We start from the raw sequence: 19242 nt of genomic DNA on the forward strand, positions 1-19242 counted from the left end.
CACAACACATTCAATCTTTTTTTATTTATTTTATTTTTCATTTTAAAACTTATTATGCCAAACACCCAGTGTGTAACCACAGTTCTTTCCTGCCTCGTCAACTTCTTCCTGTGGTGTCACATCTGTTAGCTGAAACAGTTTTAGCCGAGTAATAAACGTGCAAAAGTTTGACATAAATACAAACAATTTCCATACTTTTTAACCAAAGATGTTCACTGCCCTAAATGTTTAAGTATGGAGAAAATCATGAAATAATTTACATGTAAATTTCAAATCAAATCATCGATGGGTACATTTCAAGTGAATTTCAAAATACTTTAAATAGATGGAATTCTAACTTATTGCTCTGTCTCTGTGACAAGTATAAATACTAAGTGAGGATTAATTATTCGTGTCTTAAAATACGATTTTCCAGTCATGACCTTGAAATACAGTGTCTGAGGGTCTTCAAAGTTCAGAGGAAGCATTATGCTAACCACTCTCTATTCAGAGACTGTGCTGTAGATTGCTGCTTTCCATAGGTTAATCCTCCTGATGCTGTTAAAGCTTTTAGACGAGTCATTTTACATTTGACTCTTGAGGACTTTTGGGCTCTTTATGTCTGCAAAACCAGCTCAAATCATCACCCTTCACCACTTTAAGCTGTTATCATATGATTAAATGTGTTTGATCAGCAACATCAGATTGTTACCTTCACATTCACAGTGTTCCATTACTGTAAATGCAAACAAGGAAGACTTATGTTTTTTTCTATGCATTTGATGCTTTATTTAGTCATGACATGAACAGGATTATTAATAATTGTAAATACATAGACAGAAAGTGAGAAAAGATGGGTGAGAAAACAAAGGTTTTCTTAGACCATTGAAACAAATAGAATAATCTTTTTACATTTAGAATTTTAAGGAATTAGCCCTTATGGTCCCAGAGTGGGAAAATTCAGGCATTTAAATCTTTTTTTATATTGGTTTGCACATTATCTGCAGACATTATTGGGATAATGGCTACACAATACAGTTGGTATTACTATTGCCATACAGAAAGAAGGTCCAAAGTTTGAATCCCTGCAATGGGTCTGTCTGCATGGAGTTTACATTTTCACCTCAAAGCACAACTTTGTTCTCTCTGGGTACTCCCACTTCCTCCTACAGTCCAAACATATGATCGTCAGGTCAAATGGATACTCTAAATTGTCCTCATATATGGATCTATGTATGCGTGGTTGTTTGATATGCATGTCTCTTTGTTGTGATGTAAATCTTTTTTTGTTTTAATTTCAGCAGAAAAACTATTTCATACAATTTGACCAAAAAAACAAGAATCACAATTTCCAGCATAAGACATGTAACAACCTAAATGTTAACTTTTATTTCCCCAGTTCCTTGTGGGACTAGTTTCACATCCGTTTGTATATGTAGAGAACCTGCTGGCATCTCGGACAATGATGCTTCACATCGTTACAGGAATCAAGGCAGAATGGGATACAGCAGCAAAGCCAGCACCTGTACAGGGAAATGGAGATTGGATTCTGTAAGATTTTATGCAACTGTGGTTATTTGTATTTGATTGAAATTTGACTTTGATTTACTCCTTTAAGATGTTAAATATTTAGCAGGTTTTTACCCCAAAAAGCACAATCCTCCACAAACAAGCCAGGTCAACATTCCTGCTTCTGGCGCTGTACGAGTGATCACAGCTTCCTGGCAGTGGGGACAAAATGTCTGTCCAGGAACGTCATATAGAGCAGTTGATATTGCCACACGAGTTACTGAAATACACAAAACACACTAAAATTAAAAACCAAAAATTTACATATTGTTTCAAAATGATTCAAGGATTTTATGGAGTTTGTTGTTATAGAAGTTGTCAAATACGACTTCTCAATCATTACTGATATTCATGAGTTTTGGAGCTGCCCTTTTCCTGACCCTATACCTGTACAAGTCCAAGATGCAGGTAAAATCTAAAGACTTGATAGATCATCATTTTTTGAACTTGTACAAAATAAGGAGAAGGCCTGACCTCTGGTGGATTCACACAGAAATCTGCATCTTCACTACAACATCAGTGAACGTTTTTTGTGGCCATAAATTTATTTTACGGTTTTTCTCAGCCGCTTTGCTGCATTTTTCTGACAAAATTCAAATTCTCAAAACGACTTGTTTCAAATCATGTTATCACTTGTGCACATCAAAGAAGCAATTTTCTGTCCCTGTGAGCAAGTTGCAAATGTTTTTGAACATCATGCAAGTGATTATATACAGTTCTCAGATTTTTTCTACAATTTCAGTCACTTTTATCATACGTTGGTCCCTGTTGAATTATTTCTTCCTCCATAACATTTAAACATAATTTCATTGTTTAAGTCTTAATATGTGAATAGCTTGAACAACTGGTTAAAACATAGCAAATATATTTTATATATTTTGATTAGACTTTCTTCTAAATGTGTCATGAATTGGTAAATTGTTCCCAAGTGAATTATTAGTTTCCTCAACATAGTGTGTGGAACATTAGATCAACCAATGATCAACCAGTTATCTGAAATAGCTTGGAGATGCATCTCATGAATCATCAACTGGTAACTATATACTGTATATAATCAGAACACAACACCATGTTACATTTCTGACAATGGAAGGACAAGGAACTGGACAGGTCAACAGCCAGATAGAAGAAGAGGAGGAAGATGAGTGGGACTGTGGCAGAGGATTTAGGAGGGAAAACTGAGGAAGAGGCAGAGGACACCTTCCAGGATCCATCATTACAACATCAGGACATGGTTTGCAACCCACAACAAGAAGTTCCTCTCAGGAATGAGGAGCTCCTACTTTTCAATTCTTCACCCCATAGAGGATTGTTTCTCCTCTATGGAGACAGAAAGCTTAAGAAGATGCACTATAATTCCTACAGCACTGTCTTGTTTTCCTTAAGGATATTGTGTTATGTTCTGTTATGGATTCTGTGTTTTCCTCTGTCTCTTTTATCTGCTTACACACACACACACACCCCTGCACACACACACATACACTCTGTAGCTTACATAACCATGTTTAAGTGCGACTGCCGTCAGCCATATGTAAACAGACTGAAACTGATTACACTACCCTTTAGGGAGGGTACAGATTGCTGAGAAGAATAACAAGCTAAACTTTGCCTCACTTGGTGTCACCCCTGAGGTGAGCTAAGTGTGGTCACAGCACTGGATTCTGAATGTAACTGTGTCTGCTACATTTGTATGACATGTGTGGCTTGTAATATTTGATCATGTTTCGGTATTAAAGCCTGTTTTTATATTAAACCAAATCTAATTATTTCTCAAGGTTATTTACACTCAGGGGTTCTGGTCGGGTCCTGAAACTGGTTAACGGACCTGGGTGGAGCACAGAGACAGAAATGAATGGACTCCAACAGTTTGTCTATCAGCAAATTACAGTAAAAGCATAAATATAAATCATGTCCAGTCTCTTGCTGCTGATCTCTCACCATTACAATTTACAATTCTCGTCATCAAAAGATTAGCCACAGTTTACATTCGAATATCTCTCCAGAGTACACAGCCATCCTGACAGCATGACTAATCAATTCGACTGTCATAGTCAAACAATGAAACGAGTACTTGACAATTTGTGGCATTGAAATGTTTAATGATACAGACAATTAATTTTGAGAGATGAACTCAGGATTCTGTGAGAGAAACTGGAATTTGAAGGTAACCCAGGCTGTTTTGCACAAATTGTTTTAGAAATTCACTTAATGTTGTGCAAATATCATAAATGATTCAAGAAATGCAACCAAAGCCACTGAGAAAAACAGTCCCACAGCATTTTCTAAGGTAGAAAATTGATTTATTAGATTCCTAACATGTTACCATGAGAGTATAGCACTTGATCAAGGCTAAACTGGCCTGTGGCAGGAAGTTCTGCACACTTTTGTTTTGACACACAGCAAGAGGGAAGCAAATGTTTTTCATTCAGGAGAATTTCCTGGATGAGTCTGCCTCACCTGTTGGTTGAACAGGTACAGGAGCAAAAGCGACACCTGTGAGATGACAGAAACGGTTCAGCAAAACAAGAAACTAATCGTCTCAAAACACCATCAGTAACAAATACGTGCATTTGTACAAAAATCTCCATCAACAAGCACTACAGTGTGCTTCTATACATTTTAAAGCCGTAAGTTTTCAAGATTTTAAGAATCTTTGTTCAAAGTTATGTAGAATATACTGCTACACAGAAGAAAATTAATAAGTGATCACTCACCACCATGTTGTCCAACAGGAGCAGCAGAATAACCTGGTTGAGCAGAGAAACCTGGTTGAGCGGGGACACATTGTGGAGCGAAGACGCCTTGTTGAGCGGGATAGCCTGGCGGAGCGGAGAAACCTGGCGGAGCGGAGAAACCTGGTTGAGTCGGGAAGCCTGGTTGAGTGGAATAGGTTGGTGGAGAGTACATCGCTGGCTGGCCATAATCCATGGGAGGACCAGGGTATGGTGGAGCTGATTCCTGTGTGTGGGATCCTTTTTCCATCTTCAGGAATCTCACCTGTAAAAAAAAACAAATATTCATCATGTTCTATGCACAGGAGGAGCAAACAAATTAAAGCAAACTCAGCAGCATAACATGATTTGTGAAAATCTTCTTGTGCCACGGGAACAGCTTTCTTTTGAACTTTTTAATTAAACGTGAACTGCCTTGATTTCTTTGACTTTTAAGTAACAGAGGAGTTTCATATTTTGTGACAAAGTTAGTTCAAAAACACTCAGAGCCGAAGATGGTGGGACGAAGAGAAACCTTAGCACATGTCCTGACTATGGAGTGGGGAAAACAAAATACCTCGCTGGAAACTGAACATTTTTAACATTTAACATTTTAATCACAATAAGGATGAAACGCCTCCAACATCCTCGAACAGTTGACCACACAGCGTGCAAAGTGATTGGCACAAATAGAAAGTATTTGATACGTTGCGTAGGAATGGTGGTGACTCTCGAGAGGCGAATGCATATTAGAAATAAATCTGATATAAATATCCAAAAAGTAAAGAGAAAAGATCTTTACCTTGCTTAAACACAGAAAAGACCACAGCCACCTGAATGTGGCAAGAACAGAAAGCAATCAATGACAGTCATCAGGGATACATTAAGGAACCTTCTTCCCTCCTTCTGCATCTCAAAATCTACCACCAAATCATCTCAGCAATGCAATAATAACCGCTTACCTTTTCTTTTTAGTGCTTGCCTGGACTGTAGCCTCACTTCTGGCACCTTCTCAAATGAACCTTTTCAGACAATTATTTGGTGTCTGTAATAGTTGTGGCGTGGTCTCTACAAGCAAGGTGTTCGTTTGGGTTTCTCATGACTCCATTTTTCAGTCCCTAGCTCAACAACAACCAGTCAGTTTCAAGATCTAAAGGTAAAAATTCAAAATGCTATCTATAAGTCCACGCCATGTGCGCTCTCCACAGTTTCCACAAACACCTTTATTATTTTACTCGGCAAATTCTTAATCTTTATGATAGGAGCTGAAAGTTACAAGGGAAGAGGGTTAAAGTTTCACAAAATGGAGAAACGCTGAAACCGAAACTCAGTGTTAGTCATGAACAAAAATCCTTTACTGGGTAGGAGGTTTTAGAGGTTTCCTGTAGCAAGCTTACCCACAACTGTGGAAAGTTATTAGCTTTACCCAGCTTGCTCAGACAAAGAACCTAAACAGGTTTAGGCTTGCATAAACAGCCTGGATAAATGCCCTTATAAAGCAGCCTCTTTCAGTGGCACGATAGGTATCTCCCTGTCCCTGTTTTGGTTTGGGAGAGATGGTTTATTTTTACAGCACTTACGCACAAGTGCATATCAAAACACCAAAATGAATTAACACCACAGTAGCAGCTCAACATTATTGGGTAAATATGAAATAAGTTTTAACTTACAGGTTAATTTGAACAGCAACAAAAGACGGTTTTCTGTTCAGTTTTCTTGGTCTTGAGTGATAAGTGCAGGAAGTCCCAGTCTAAATCACATTGATGCCGTCTGATGCATCTGACGCTAAATCTAACGCAACTGATTGTATTTCCTAAAACTATGGTTCCGCCCTTCTCTTTTTTTTCCTCTCCTCCTATAAAGCAAGGCTGGCAGAAAAAAAGATCTAATGCCATGTGAACCTCAAAGCCTTTCATGCATAAATGCACAGAAATAATCCAAAAGAAAATATGTATTTTTTAACAATCCAATGTTGTCTTTGATAACAATTTTGCCTTCTTAGCTATTTTTCTTATTAGTTGAATTGTCACCCAAATCTAAGTAAATAACAGAATTAAAAACTTTGTGATCCCAAAAACATAGCTGAATACTATCTTTTTTATTTTTAAACTTGGCTTTTCACTCCCTCTATGTTAAACACCTGCGGTATAAATACAATGCTTTCTTTCTTGCCAACTTCCCCCTGTGGTTTCACATCCGTTTGTTCAAACAGTGTCACTCGTTCCTACTGAGAAAGAAGCACGCGTAAGTGTGCCAGAAAAATACAAACATTTGAGTCTTTCCACACGTTGTAATCAAAACAGATAATGTTCACTTTCTGAAGTTTCTAAGTGCGGTGAAGATCATGAAAAGTATTTACACACAGGTTACAAATCAAATCATTTCTATTGGATTTCAAAATATTTGAAATATAGATGAAATTCTTGCACTTAGTGCTCTGCCTCATGCAACAATAAATGGTTCAAAAATCATTCATGTGTACAGAATTAAGCTACAACGAACTTGAATTGCATATATGTGAAAGCCCGTTTAAGCCACTCTGATAAAAATAAATTGAAAAGTTTTCTCATTATAATGAGATAGTATCTCATGTAGGTTTATTTTTATTTATTTTTAACAGGGGCAGATTCTATGTACTAATGTTCCTCAGGGTGTCACCATATGACTGTCTCCAAAATGTCTGCTTGAACAGTAAACTAATATAATCTATATCAAATCTATACTTTGATCCTTTGCGGTTGTATGAATGTTGTGAAATTAGAGAATATTAGTAATGTTGAAATGCACATGCAGTTTTTTTTCCATCAGCCTGAAGGGGGAGCCAGAGCGCAAAGAAAACGATGAAGCAGAGTGACTAGTGAGCCATAACGCGGATTCAAAGGGATTTTAGCTTTAGATTTAAGTCATTTACTTCCATTGTGACATTTTTAAGCTATTCTAGTTCCTCAAGCATGGGTGTAGTTTTTAAAAACATAATATAATAATGTTCTTCCGTGAAGTTAAAATAGATTTTTTTTTATCATACCATTTTATCAAACAAACTTGTTTGTTGTTGTTGTTGTTGTTTTTGTAGGTGTATTTTTTGAACAGCAGCAGGTATCTTCAGGGTTCCTCTGCTACAGTCAGAGGGTTGTCTTTGGGTGTTACTGCTTTATTGTACGCTGACCTTTTCTTTTTAACAACTGATGCTGCAAAGTCAGAACTTGCTGGCCAGGGGGGCAATTTGATGGTTTATTTTCACAGTTGGAGATATGTCAGGGTCTCCACCTATATCTAATACCTATCTCTATCTAATACCATTTCAGGTACACGTTTGAGGAAAACACTTTATTATCGTGTTTATCAGTGCTGTTTTGAACAAAGACAATTATTCTTAGACAGGAAATGAGGATGTAATCAGCCTGGAAATGAATTCATTTTAATGCTTAACCTTGTTTCCTGTTTTATCTTGTAAATGATTCTCTTCTGCTTCTCAGTAACACAAGGTTTGATTTTTTAATTCTCTATTTGTCACAGAGTGGGCAGCCATCAGACACAACAGTGGGAAAGCGTGAACATCAAAAGCACAAGATTTAATCTCCAGCGCATTGACATTAATTTAAACCCAACTCTGATGTGCATGTGTTGTAAGGCTTAAACTGAAAATAAACTTTAGGGAGAATAAAGAGCAGAAAGTACTTCAGCATCGTGCTCGACTCAAGTTGTTTTCAGTTTCAGTTCTTTACATTTTTATGTGGATTTCTATAAAAATGTTCAATCAACCTTTGTTTGGAGAGGGAGAAAAGCAAAGTTCAGCATTTATACAGTCAGTGGTAATTGCATGTCAAGTTATTACATATAATTATGTGTAATTTTAGAAGGACTATCTCAGGCTGTTGCTGGCTTCCCCAACTCTCCACCTTATCTCTTCTTGATACTTTAAAGTTGATTAAATTTAGGGCTTGGCAAAGACAAGAAAACATTTATCTGCTCAGTGACTCATTCAGATCAAGTCCAACTATAACCTCTTTCCCAATCCGCTCACTGGTGGGAGGTCAGTGTTTTGCTAACAACTGGAATAGTGTATTATTTGCATAAAGAAAAAAAAAAAATTTTATGTCCTCAAAACTGTGGAAAATATCACATCACAAGGATGGACACTAAGCTGCTGATCAACACAAATTACTATTTTGATTTGATTTGATTTGATTTATATCCTTTTATAAAACACTATGCTAGAGAAGCCACTTTTGAAAAAAGTTAATTAAAATCTTTTGTCTAGTCTGAAATACTTTTTGTTTCTCTGAATAATATGACAGATGGTGCGAAAACTACAACCCATAATGGCTGCTGACTTGGATGGTTGAAGCAAAAAGAAAAAACAGAATAATTCAAAATTTCCCTATCCCTACACTCGCTCTGCATAGCTCAGAAAAAATACTTTTAAATGCTTTTGTTGGTTCATAAATCACTGAATGGCTTTGTATCAAAATACTTCAAGGAGGTCTGGAGAATAATATATTTTTTCCTGGCACAAGGTGCCATTTTATAGCACAATCAATTATGTTACCTACAGTTGTTATAAAAACCCTGTATATATCAAACATAACTTAAAAACAGTTTAACGCCTAACCCTATCCTCCTAACCCTAACTTGATGATTTTGATGATGTCAACTAGCACATTTTAATGTTTGCAGCTTATTTGCAGTTGTCAGCGTAAGTGGTTATTGTGTTGTAGTTTTATCACTTTAAACCGCCTTGTTGCTGGATATGCTATTGCCTACAAATAGAGTTGGCTTGATTTAATATGATTCCATTGTTTGTTTTTTTTTAGTTTTTCATGCAAACTAACCATCTATATTCCTCTCTTGTAAAGTCTGCATTGTACTGTCATAGGCTCAGATAGTTGAACGACAAGCCAGTCAAACGAATGACTCACAAATGCATTGAAATTATTCATTAGATACTCCACAAAGTGTCACAAAGTGCAAAAACAGAGCAAAAGATTTAAAATTGGTCCTTGCTAAAACACATATTGATATTTGATGTAATTTAGAACAATGCAGTTTCACACTGCATCAATCCTCTTTAGGAACTTCTGTTATCGTATTTTCCTTTGTTACCAAATGAACCCATGAGGTGCTAATAGATTCTGCTCCAGCTGGCAGAGCACAGAAGTCAACAACATGACAGAGCAAATGTGAATAAAACCATACAGTTCCACATTTAGTTCCTCTTTGTGTGCATTAGCTTTACTAAGCCCTAAATCATTCTGTCAACTAGTGTCCACCTTTGTCCTCTCAGATTGATATAAGTAGACTATTATGGTAGCTTTGGTGCAGGTGCATATTTTATCCAACTATATAATTACATTTAGCTTGAATTTGATTGACTTTAAGTTAATATTTGGCCAGCAGTTTTGAAAAATATTTAAAGCATACTGGGCAATTCAAATTTCCAATTTCAACAAATGCATTTAAGTGAGTTATAGTCCAATATTTGCTTATCATTTGTCCAACATTGATCTATTCTGACATGTGAAGTTTTTCATGTGATTGCTTTTATATCCCTTGAGAATAACAGAACAAGGAACAACTTATCCAAGGTAATCATAACTAATGGAGATAGACTATGTTCTTTGGAATATGGAGGATGGAAGCCAAATGCTGCCATTAATTAGCTCTCTGCAATCATGAGACATCAACTACTACTTAGAAGAAATTATCCAGTTTCAAGAAATAGTCATCAGTGTTGAAAAGTTGTTCACGGATCATTTTATGTATTTAACAGCGTTGTGTTTGCTAGCAACAAACATGCAGCACACATTTCTTGGACATTCTGTCGACTTTTTAAGAAGACAAAATTTAGATAAATCAGAATTCTTTGACCTAATGATTTTTTTTCTCCTTTAGACCAATACATATATTTGTAATTAGGAATAAAATGAAAGCATTATTTTAGATTTAAAGGTTATTTCATTCAAACCAACCTAAAAAATAATTGTTTTTAGTCACATTTTAAATTGTTGATGTTTCAATCTTTTCCTACATCCACCACTAATATTTGTACCTTCAGCCTGGCCAGCTTAAATGTGAGCTAAAACTATTTAACCAACTGAACAAATAAACTTTGTTAAATCCGTTTATGTAAGGTGTGTAATAATAAATGAAATAATTCAATTTTTTTCAATAATTCAATTAGAAAGCTAAAATTCCCATTTCAAAAATATGGATCTGACTTTCATAGTCAGACCTTTAGGCTTGGACTTTGGTACTCTTCCTATGACTTAATATTTGCAGACCTAAATATTATTTGTTGCCAAATGACTAACCTTTGTTTAGAAATGCAATGTTGATTTTAAGAAATTATGAATCATCTCAGTTTGTAACTTGAATTTATCAACTGATTAATCTTTCAGCTTTAGTTTTCCACCTCTGCACATTATCGCCTCTTCCCCTTTATCTGCTCTAATGCAAAGGTTCAGCTCTCATTAGATGATTTGTCACATTCAAAGTGCATGTGGGTTGGAAAGTTATTCTTTAACTGTGGCCTTAAAGTTTGTTTTGTTACATATATGACAGGGTGTAGCTCCCATTAGTGTGTTGAAACCTTCATTTATTATTTGAAGGGGAAGAACTGATAAGCCAATGTTCTTTTGTGCCTGTCAAGGAAGAAGAACTGCTGCGAGTTTAAGAGCCGACAGAACAGCAGGTCGACGGCATTAGCACAGTCAAGATGGTTACCCTGGATTTTAAGACGCTTACGGTACCTGTGGGTATTTTGAGGATACTGGCAGTCGTTTTCACGTGCGTCACTTTCAGCTTGGTTGCATCTGTGGGTCATATTGGGAACTCATTTTGGGCATGGTGCATGTTCTCTTGGTGCTTCTGCTTCTCGGTCACCCTCATCATTCTGGTCCTGGAGTTCACCAGCCTCAGCTCGAAGCTGCCCATCTCCTGGGATGATTTTACCACCGCCTTTGCCATGTTGGCCACTCTAATGGTGCGTAGCAGTATATTATTGTCCGTTTCATTTATTTAGCTCCTTCTCATTGAATACTCTTTGTGATGCTAGGACATAAAATTTAGAATTTGCAGAAATACTTCAAAGTACAAACAGTATTATTCTAATACAACATGCAAACTTTGATAAGCATTAAATTGAATATGATTGTTAATGTTGATAAATGTAGATTGTTTCAAGTTTAACAATCTAAGCATGTTATTGTTGAAAATTTTAAGGGATGTCATGTTTTGTAGTTTTGTTTGTTTATTTAGTTTTTTAAATGTAAAATTATACAAAACTTAAATTCCCCAAAAGAAAGGTATAATCTGTACTTTTCATACAACAATTCAGTCAGAAAGGTCAACACAGCAAAAGGAACATAATGAGGACAATACACTTGCTTGAGTGAATAAAGGTTAATTAATGCTCAAAATTAAATTCATGCAAAATGTATTTCAGGAAAATTAATAACCTTAGAAAAATCTTAAGGGGACGAGAGACAGGAAAAGAATAAGAACATAAGATTATATCAATAGAAATGAAAAATAAAGACAAATTAATAAATAATAAAAAAAATTATCATTTTTAATAGAAAATATCTGAATAGTTTATACAATTTTTTTAAACAATTATTGTTAGATTTGATGGCATAATAATTAGTTTAATGTGTACTCAATTTTTTTTCTTGATGTTGACAGTCTATACCATATATTTTACCTATTAACAGCTCATCCAAAAATGTATTTTACTTATAAATACTGCTCAAGAGACTGTATCAATCCAAGCATCTCATATTTTATCTATCATCCATCCAGGTGCTCGCAGCGTCCATCCTCTACTCCATCTTCTTCACTTGTAGTACTTGTGGTAAACAGATTGCAGCCTGCGTTTTGTCTTTTCTGACCTTCATCCTCTACGCTGTCGAGGTTGGACTGACTCGGGCCAAGCCTGGTGAAATCAGTGGGTTCCTCTCCACTGTGCCGGGCCTGCTCAAAGTTCTGGAGGCCTTCGTGGCCTGCATCATCTTCATCTGTGTGGACATTTTGCTGTACGACTTGCTTCCAGGTCTCCAGTGGTGTGTTGCTGTCTATTCCATTTGTTTCATTATTTCCTTCCTCATCATTATTTTAACTATCGGCCGCCTGTTGTCCCGTTTCCCTGCACCTTTTAACAAAGTTCTGATAGTCTGCAATGTGCTGGCCGTGCTAATGTACATCACAGCTGCTGTCATCTGGCCTTTCTACATCTTTCAGTTATATCCCAAACCATTCTACTGCCCTATGCTGTGTGGGTGGAGTTTGGCTATTGTTATAACTTTAATGACCTATTTCAATCTGATTGCTTATATTGTTGACACAGTATATTCTTTCAGGTTGGTTTTCTTCACCACTCCAGCATAAGCACATAGTTGCATTGATCTGAATAAGAAAATGTTGCTCCTGCTGGAATTTTGCTTTTGTCAAAACGTTAACATGTATTCAACAGCATAATCACAGTGTGATGTCTTTGCATTTTACACGCCTACCTGCTGATTTCCATTGTATTTAAAAACATAGTTATATTATGAATTATGTGTCCAGTTAACTACACTTTCGGATCCATCTGTAACATTCAGATAAAATCATGTTTTGCAGGCTTTCTTCAAAAGGGCTGCAGCTGGTGCATGTTGGTTTAGACACATATTTCAATCTTGTCCGAATAAGTAAAGCTTCAAACAATGTCGTTCCCATAATAGGATCCCAGCCCATAATACATTATGTTTGCAAAGGTGTGTCAAAATGCAAACAAACTAAAATGCATAGCAACTTTTGGTTTTGAATTTACGTGTCCAAAGTAATGTTTTACTAGTGGTAAAATAAAAGACTGATTAGGGAAGCACTAAAAACACTGAGGATACACTGATTCTTGCTTTCAGATTTAAATATCATTAAGGGGTCCTATTATGTAAAATTTACTTTTTGCGCATTTTTGTACCTCCATTTGGGTCTCTACTGCTTCTAGAAACATTCAGCTGACTTCTTTAAAAAGGACTGGAAACATATTTGTTCACTCCAGAATTCAATCAAAGAATCACACGAATCACATAAACTGTTCGCTTGAAGCATTGTTCTTTCATAGCATAATATTTTTAAAATACTTCTAAAAAATTTATTGTAAAATGTGCTTATTTGTTTACAAGATTTTTATGTGCATGATGTACTGAGGTCTCTTTTTAAGTAAAGCTTAAAGATTTTACTTCAAATTTGAATTCCTGTAAGCATTTTGAACTGCCCCTGTGTGTTAATGGTGCTGTACAAATAAACTTAAGGTTTTAAGCTACATGGTGGTTAAAACTGAGCAAAAACATGTAGGTCACATGACCACTACTGTTTTTATTATAACTTGTAGCACTATCTCATCTACCAACCAAACACACTTTGTATTTTTTTAATAAAGCAGTTCATGCATAATTTTATAAATGTACTCTAGAAACTATCAACCTCTGAGGGTCCATCATCTATTCCATCTTCTTCACTTTTTATACTTCCACAAGACAAATCGGCACCTGTCTTATCTCCTTTCTCTTGTCATCTGTCTAGGTTATATGCACAATCACTAGTGTATTACCATTTAGTGAATTTGCTTCATTTTTGCCCTCTTCATGCATATTTCCGGTACCTTTTAGAGAAGTCTTGTTTGCCTAGAGTGTGCTGACTGCATTCATGTACAGCTAAGGTCATCTGGGGAGTGTATTTGCCTTCAGGCTCAATCATGGCCCATGATTCACAGTTCATTGTGAATTCCACCCACAATGAGCTGAGGGTGAAATTTGATAGTGGTTTTATGACCAGCTTAACAATTATTGATTACATTATGGATCTTTCTTTTGCTTAGATTTGATCGTGAAAGACTCGTTTTGATAAAATCGTAAAGAAGGTTCCGTTGAACAACATGATCCCAGAGTGATTTTTTTTCCCTTCATTTTATGTTTTTCAGTCATATTCTTTTGATCAAATTAACTACATTAAATATGATTAATTATATAAAATATAAGATGTAGGTAAATTGCTGTTAAAATAAGGCTGTTGTGGACACTTATAATGAAGTGACTGCAGCTAAAAAGTCACAAACTGAAGCTCTAATCAGCACTAGGCTCATAAATGACCTGTCCATAATAAACGATGTTTGCTAAGTTGTGTCATGGTGCAGATACACTAAAACACAGAGCAGCTATTGGTTTTGCGGTTGCTTTGTCAGTATAAGTTTGTTTATGATGCGCACTAAAATGAAAGGCTGGGAGGGAATGTGTGACATGCAAAACTAGAAGGAGGAAGGATTAGTTTTCAGCTTTGCTCTTGCAGCTAATTTCATTCTGAATTCTTCATATATTATTGGCAAGTACATGTGTGGTCCACTTTTGTAAGTCTGAAAATCCATAAAAGAGAGAGGGAGGTTGTAAGTGAAAATGGATACAAGTGGCAAACTACAATAAAACATTTGCTAAAGATCTCAAGACTGCTATAATTCTCACTACTGATAGTTTTAGATGGAGATCAGTGTTGCTGTGGTAACTGTCATGTTCTCCAGCCTGTTTCACATACTGGACACAAAGTTCGCTACAATTTTATTGCCGCTGTTGACAATAGTTTCAGAATTAGTGGTGTCATCGTGCATAAAGCCACACCCAAAACTGATGCAAACCCCACACTTACAAACCCACAAACTATTAGTTATTTAGAATACTGTGGGTATTTTTTTTTTATGATGACACACTGGGATATAATATGTTTGAGATAATATTTTAAAATATATCTAGCAATTTGCTTGAATTTAACTCAAATGTTTTTAAATTAACATGAATGTTACAGAAAATTTGACAGTATTGCTTCCAGTTGTTTAATGAAGTGAATTTTGTATGTTTTTTTTTTCTTTAGCTGTGTATTATGTTACAGTGTTATTCCCTCATCAACTGCAATGTTAAGGACTGTTTACCATGGAAAAACCTGTTTGACAAACTACAGCACAGATAGAGGTGTCTCTGTTGATACTGGAACATGTTTATTTATTTCAAACTTGCTTCTGTCCAACAATCTTTAAACGACTCAAGATACTTCAGTCCATTTTAAAAAGACCCAAGAATTGAACTAAAAACAAGTGAGATTACAGGTCAACTAGGTTCCAAATATTAACATTATCAACAGAAAGTAGTTGTTATAGGTTCAGAAAGTTATTTTTAGGAGAAAAATGAAATATATTTGTCAATCTTCCAGTAACCTGTTTTGAAATTCAAAGGCTCCTTCAACAATTTGAGAGCTTTACATTTTTGTGATGACAAAGGATAAATGTCATTCACCTCACCGAGTTAGGATTGCCTTAAAATGATTTTGTTCCATATATTAGGTTCCATATATTGACATTATCAACAGAAAGTAGATGTTATAGGTTCAAAAAGTTATTTTTAGGAAAAAAATAAAATATTTTTCTCAATCTTCCAGTAACCTGTTTTGAAATTCAAAGGTTCCTTCAACAATTTGAGAGCTTTACATTTTTGTGATGACAAAGGATAAATGTTATTCACCTCACCGAGTTAGGATTGCCTTAAAATGATTTTGCCTTTGTTTCAAAGCAACAGCTCAAGAGAACACAGCGACTGCTATCATTGTCATAAACACAGCATCAGCCTACACCTTGTCTTTGTCCTAGATATGATCTGTGAAGTTAGTTTGCATCAGAGACCAAAGTCCAGCACATATTGTGGAGCTCACTTAGTAACACCCATCCAGCGTCCAATCAGTGGCTTGGAACAGGTACCATAAAACAGTGCAGATAAGCCTAGAATGCTAAGCTACATTAAACTCTACACCTGTGTTTCTGTTCCAAAGACAACACCTGTTGGAAGGTTTGCGTTCATGGATTTCTTCATTGAGATCAGGTTGCAAAATCTGGGCCTTGCTGAACGGCACCGCAAAGGGAGAACTGACTGAAAAAAGTCAGGGATTTTCATTTGGTTGGACAGATTCCTCCTGGAGCAGCCATGGTCTACATGAATTTGAAATCCATCACCCAGCCTGTGGGGATCTTACGAATACTGGCGGTCATTGTCACCTGCACAAGCTTCAGCCTGGCGGCCTCAGCGATACCTAACACCTCGCCGTACTGGGCATGGTGCATCTTCACCTGGGTCTTCTGCTGCTTCTTCACCCTTCTCATCCTCATCCTGGAGTTCACCACCATCAGCACCAAAGTGCCTTTTGCCTGGGAGGACTTCACTGGTGCCTTTGCTATTCTGTCAAGTGTAATGTGCCTTTTCGCCGCCATCATGTACCCCACCTTTTTCGCCTGCAACACTTGTGACCTCCAGATTGGAGCCTCCGTGGTGTCCTGGGTTTGTGTTGCGGTGTACGTGGCCGAGGTGGTCCTGACACGCCTTCGCCCGAGTGGGCAGGACAGTGGATTTCTCTCCACGCCGCCGGGAATAATGAAGATGCTGGAGAGCTTCTTTGCGTGTCTCATCTTCCTGTCATTGGAAATTGGCCACTACTCAGGTCATCAGAACGCCACAGGACTGAACTGGTGTATAGCTGTGTACTCCCTGTGTTTCATTTTAACCATCACCATAATCCTGCTCACTCTTGGAAAAATTACCGATTATGTTGCTTTCCCTTTCGACAAGGTTGTGATTGTCTGTAATGTTTTGGCAGCGGTGATGTACCTGACGGCCATGGTTATGTGGCCACTGTATTCGTTTCACAACAATAAGAGACCAGCGACCTGTGGCCGCCTCTGTCTCTGGGATAAATTGGTTCTAATCACCGTTATGACAATCATCAACTCTATTGTGTACCTGCTGGACTCAATCTACTCCATACTTCTAGTCTTTTTTCTCAGAAATGAATGAGTTGCTGTTCATCAAGACTAATACAGCAGGACTTGTACTTTAAATAGTCTTTTCTGAACAACAAAAAAGACTATTTCTGTGCCAATAGTTGGTTGTTGATCAACTTTTGCTTATCGAACAGTTATATATTTAATGGAAAAGATTACCCTGTTGGTTAAACAACACAGCCAAGAAAGACAATTGGTTAAACATTAGACATGTGATATCATTGTAATAAAATGACAAATAGCTGTGTGAAACTTTTAATCATGAGGGTAATGAAACAGGCATAGCATGCACTCATACTTTAATTTTATTGTCAAACATTTACTGTGGTTAATGTCAAACTGTGCCAAGTCAGGGTGAAGTTACTGTCTGAGATTAATAAACATTTATACATGCCTGAATCATTGCATGGTACTGTCTTGCATTTGTAGTGCAAACAAAGATGCACAATAGTAACTAGCAAAACATTTCTGCTCCTCTGATTTTGTAGCATATGTAATTAAGTTTTCAGTTAATCCAGGTTGTAAAGGGTTTTAATGGACATACCAAAAAATAAATAAAATTGTGAATTAACATTGTAACTTCAAGATAGTGATTTGCTCTCCTCAACCTTCCAAAAGCTTGAAGTGACTGACATGACCGGAGAGTTGGACTTATTTTCTCATTAGTTCAGATTTGGTCACTTCTGGGCACTGATAGACCAGATCTTGGAGTGTCATCTTCTGAGGGCCACATCTACACTTTCAAATGTCCTTGACAGTCTAGTGTGAAAGTTGGAAAACAAATTGGTGATTCTGTACATAAATTTGAACGGCCTGCTTTTCTATAAATGTCTCTGCAATCAGGCTCAGAAGAGGTCAACAGAGAGATGTGGGTTATTCTAAAAAAAATACCAGCTCTGGTATAAAGTGTCTTTACTCCACTACATGGTATTCATTTACAGAAGTGAAAGTGCTGCACTCAGTTTGGAACAAACAGGGTCAATCTTGTTAGGTTTTACAACTGCAACCTATCAGACATCTAGGGCTTACCTGGATATTATGTGTGTGGTTATGTGTGTGTCTTTTTTATATACTTACAACCTTTGAGTATGTTATACCAAATGGACCACAGAAATGATTTATTATGTCAAAAAAGTCATATTTGTGTTTTTATAGATTTTTTCATTCAAATTTTTAAAATAAATGGGGGATTTTGTGTATTTTCAGGATTTTTGTTGTTTTTTGACCCCCAATTAGAAGACCATTTTTAAGTGGGGAACTTGCATTGCAAATTGATTTACCTTTTTTATTTATATATATATATATATATATATATATATATATATATATATATATATATATATATATATATATATATATATATATATATATATGTTGAAATCACTTCAAAATTAAATGCTTTGTTTCCACCAATATGAAGGTATTTTTTATTAACTTTAGATTTATCATCATTATATGGAAAACATTTATTCAGGCTTTTCACAAAGAAATAATTGCTTATATTCGTTGTCGCTGCAGGCTTGAAAAAAGAGCTTAATGACTTTATTGTTATTTAAAGGGTTAAAGTCTCAAAAATTCATGAGTCACACACACCAACCCATCAGTTACCAGGTTTAAAAAATTAACTTTTCTACATTGAGTCTAGTGGGTGTAAAAGTTTTTTTTTTCTTAATTAATTAAGTTCTCATCTTAATACTTTATAATTTTTTTTGATAGTTGATCATATTTCTTGATAGATTTTTTTTAATTAGCATTTATAACTGGAATAGAAAGACACCTATAGATACAGAAAAATACCTCAGCTTTCCTCAGCCAAAGAAAGATGAAAAAAGTCAGACTCAAAAAGAGAAAATTATGCAACAAGGAGGAGAACAAAAACACAGAGCTGGCATTCCAGACTGAAACCATCTGTGGGAAAAGTAGAAAAGCAAATCCCTTAATCAGAAAGCAGCTGCAGCTTATTGAGACGAGTCTTTTAAAAGGCATTTTTTCCTTCCAGCTTCCCTTTTTCTTTCCACAGTTATTTTTTCAGGCTAGGCTGAAAAGAGAGAAAATATGAATTTAATTACTTCTGTTCTTTTTTCACCGATTGGAAACTTTAAAAGACGTCATCAAAATCAGACTCTTAATCCC

At 36.1% G+C, this 19242-nt stretch overlaps 3 protein-coding genes across 6 annotated transcripts; 2 read left to right on the plus strand and 1 right to left on the minus strand.

Moving 5' to 3' along the window:
• Nucleotides 1-9: 9 nt before the first annotated feature.
• LOC103469312 (uncharacterized) lies at nt 10-6093 on the minus strand. 4 transcript variants are annotated; one of them, XM_081609913.1, is made up of 6 exons: nt 5222-5892; nt 5062-5092; nt 4263-4545; nt 4006-4041; nt 1624-1768; nt 10-1502 (listed from the first exon to the last, which is right to left on the minus strand). In XM_081609913.1, exons 3-6 carry the CDS (start codon nt 4528-4530, stop codon nt 1397-1399), a joined length of 555 nt encoding a protein of 184 aa, XP_081466039.1. In that variant the 5' UTR covers nt 4531-4545; nt 5062-5092; nt 5222-5892; the 3' UTR covers nt 10-1396. The 4 variants fall into 4 exon arrangements, with proteins under 4 accessions (XP_081466039.1, XP_008415135.2, XP_008415136.2 ...); XM_008416913.3 differs by lacking the exons at nt 5062-5092; nt 5222-5892 and adding an exon at nt 5930-6093; XM_008416914.3 differs by lacking the exon at nt 5062-5092.
• A 4730-nt stretch (nt 6094-10823) lies between these two features.
• On the plus strand, nt 10824-13744 carry LOC103469311 (myeloid-associated differentiation marker homolog). Its single transcript, XM_008416912.3, has 2 exons — nt 10824-11241; nt 12060-13744. The coding sequence occupies exons 1-2, from the start codon at nt 10975-10977 to the stop codon at nt 12642-12644; spliced, it is 852 nt and encodes a 283-aa protein (XP_008415134.2). The 5' UTR covers nt 10824-10974; the 3' UTR covers nt 12645-13744.
• A 2359-nt stretch (nt 13745-16103) lies between these two features.
• LOC103469310 (myeloid-associated differentiation marker-like) lies at nt 16104-17904 on the plus strand. The gene has a single exon (XM_008416911.3). The coding sequence runs from the start codon at nt 16259-16261 to the stop codon at nt 17120-17122; it is 864 nt and encodes a 287-aa protein (XP_008415133.1). The 5' UTR covers nt 16104-16258; the 3' UTR covers nt 17123-17904.
• The last annotated feature ends 1338 nt before the right edge of the window (nt 17905-19242 follow it).

This window comes from Poecilia reticulata, chromosome 8 (genome assembly GCF_904066995.2).
Source record: "Poecilia reticulata chromosome 8, P_reticulata-male-v2, whole genome shotgun sequence".
Lineage (NCBI taxonomy): Eukaryota > Metazoa > Chordata > Actinopteri > Cyprinodontiformes > Poeciliidae > Poecilia > Poecilia reticulata.

Coding starts and splice junctions, on each gene's coding strand:
- LOC103469312 (XM_008416913.3), bottom strand. CDS start 4,530: ATGGAAAAAGGATCCCACACACAGGAATCAGCTCCACCATACCCTGGT. Junction 4,042..4,262: donor TCCTGTTGGACAACATGGTG/GTGAGTGATCAC, acceptor GTCATCTCACAG/GTGTCGCTTTTGCTCCTGTA. Junction 1,769..4,005: donor TGTACCTGTTCAACCAACAG/GTGAGGCAGACT, acceptor TGTGTATTTCAG/TAACTCGTGTGGCAATATCA.
- LOC103469311 (XM_008416912.3), top strand. CDS start 10,975: ATGGTTACCCTGGATTTTAAGACGCTTACGGTACCTGTGGGTATTTTG. Junction 11,242..12,059: donor CCATGTTGGCCACTCTAATG/GTGCGTAGCAGT, acceptor TCATCCATCCAG/GTGCTCGCAGCGTCCATCCT.
- LOC103469310 (XM_008416911.3), top strand. CDS start 16,259: ATGGTCTACATGAATTTGAAATCCATCACCCAGCCTGTGGGGATCTTA.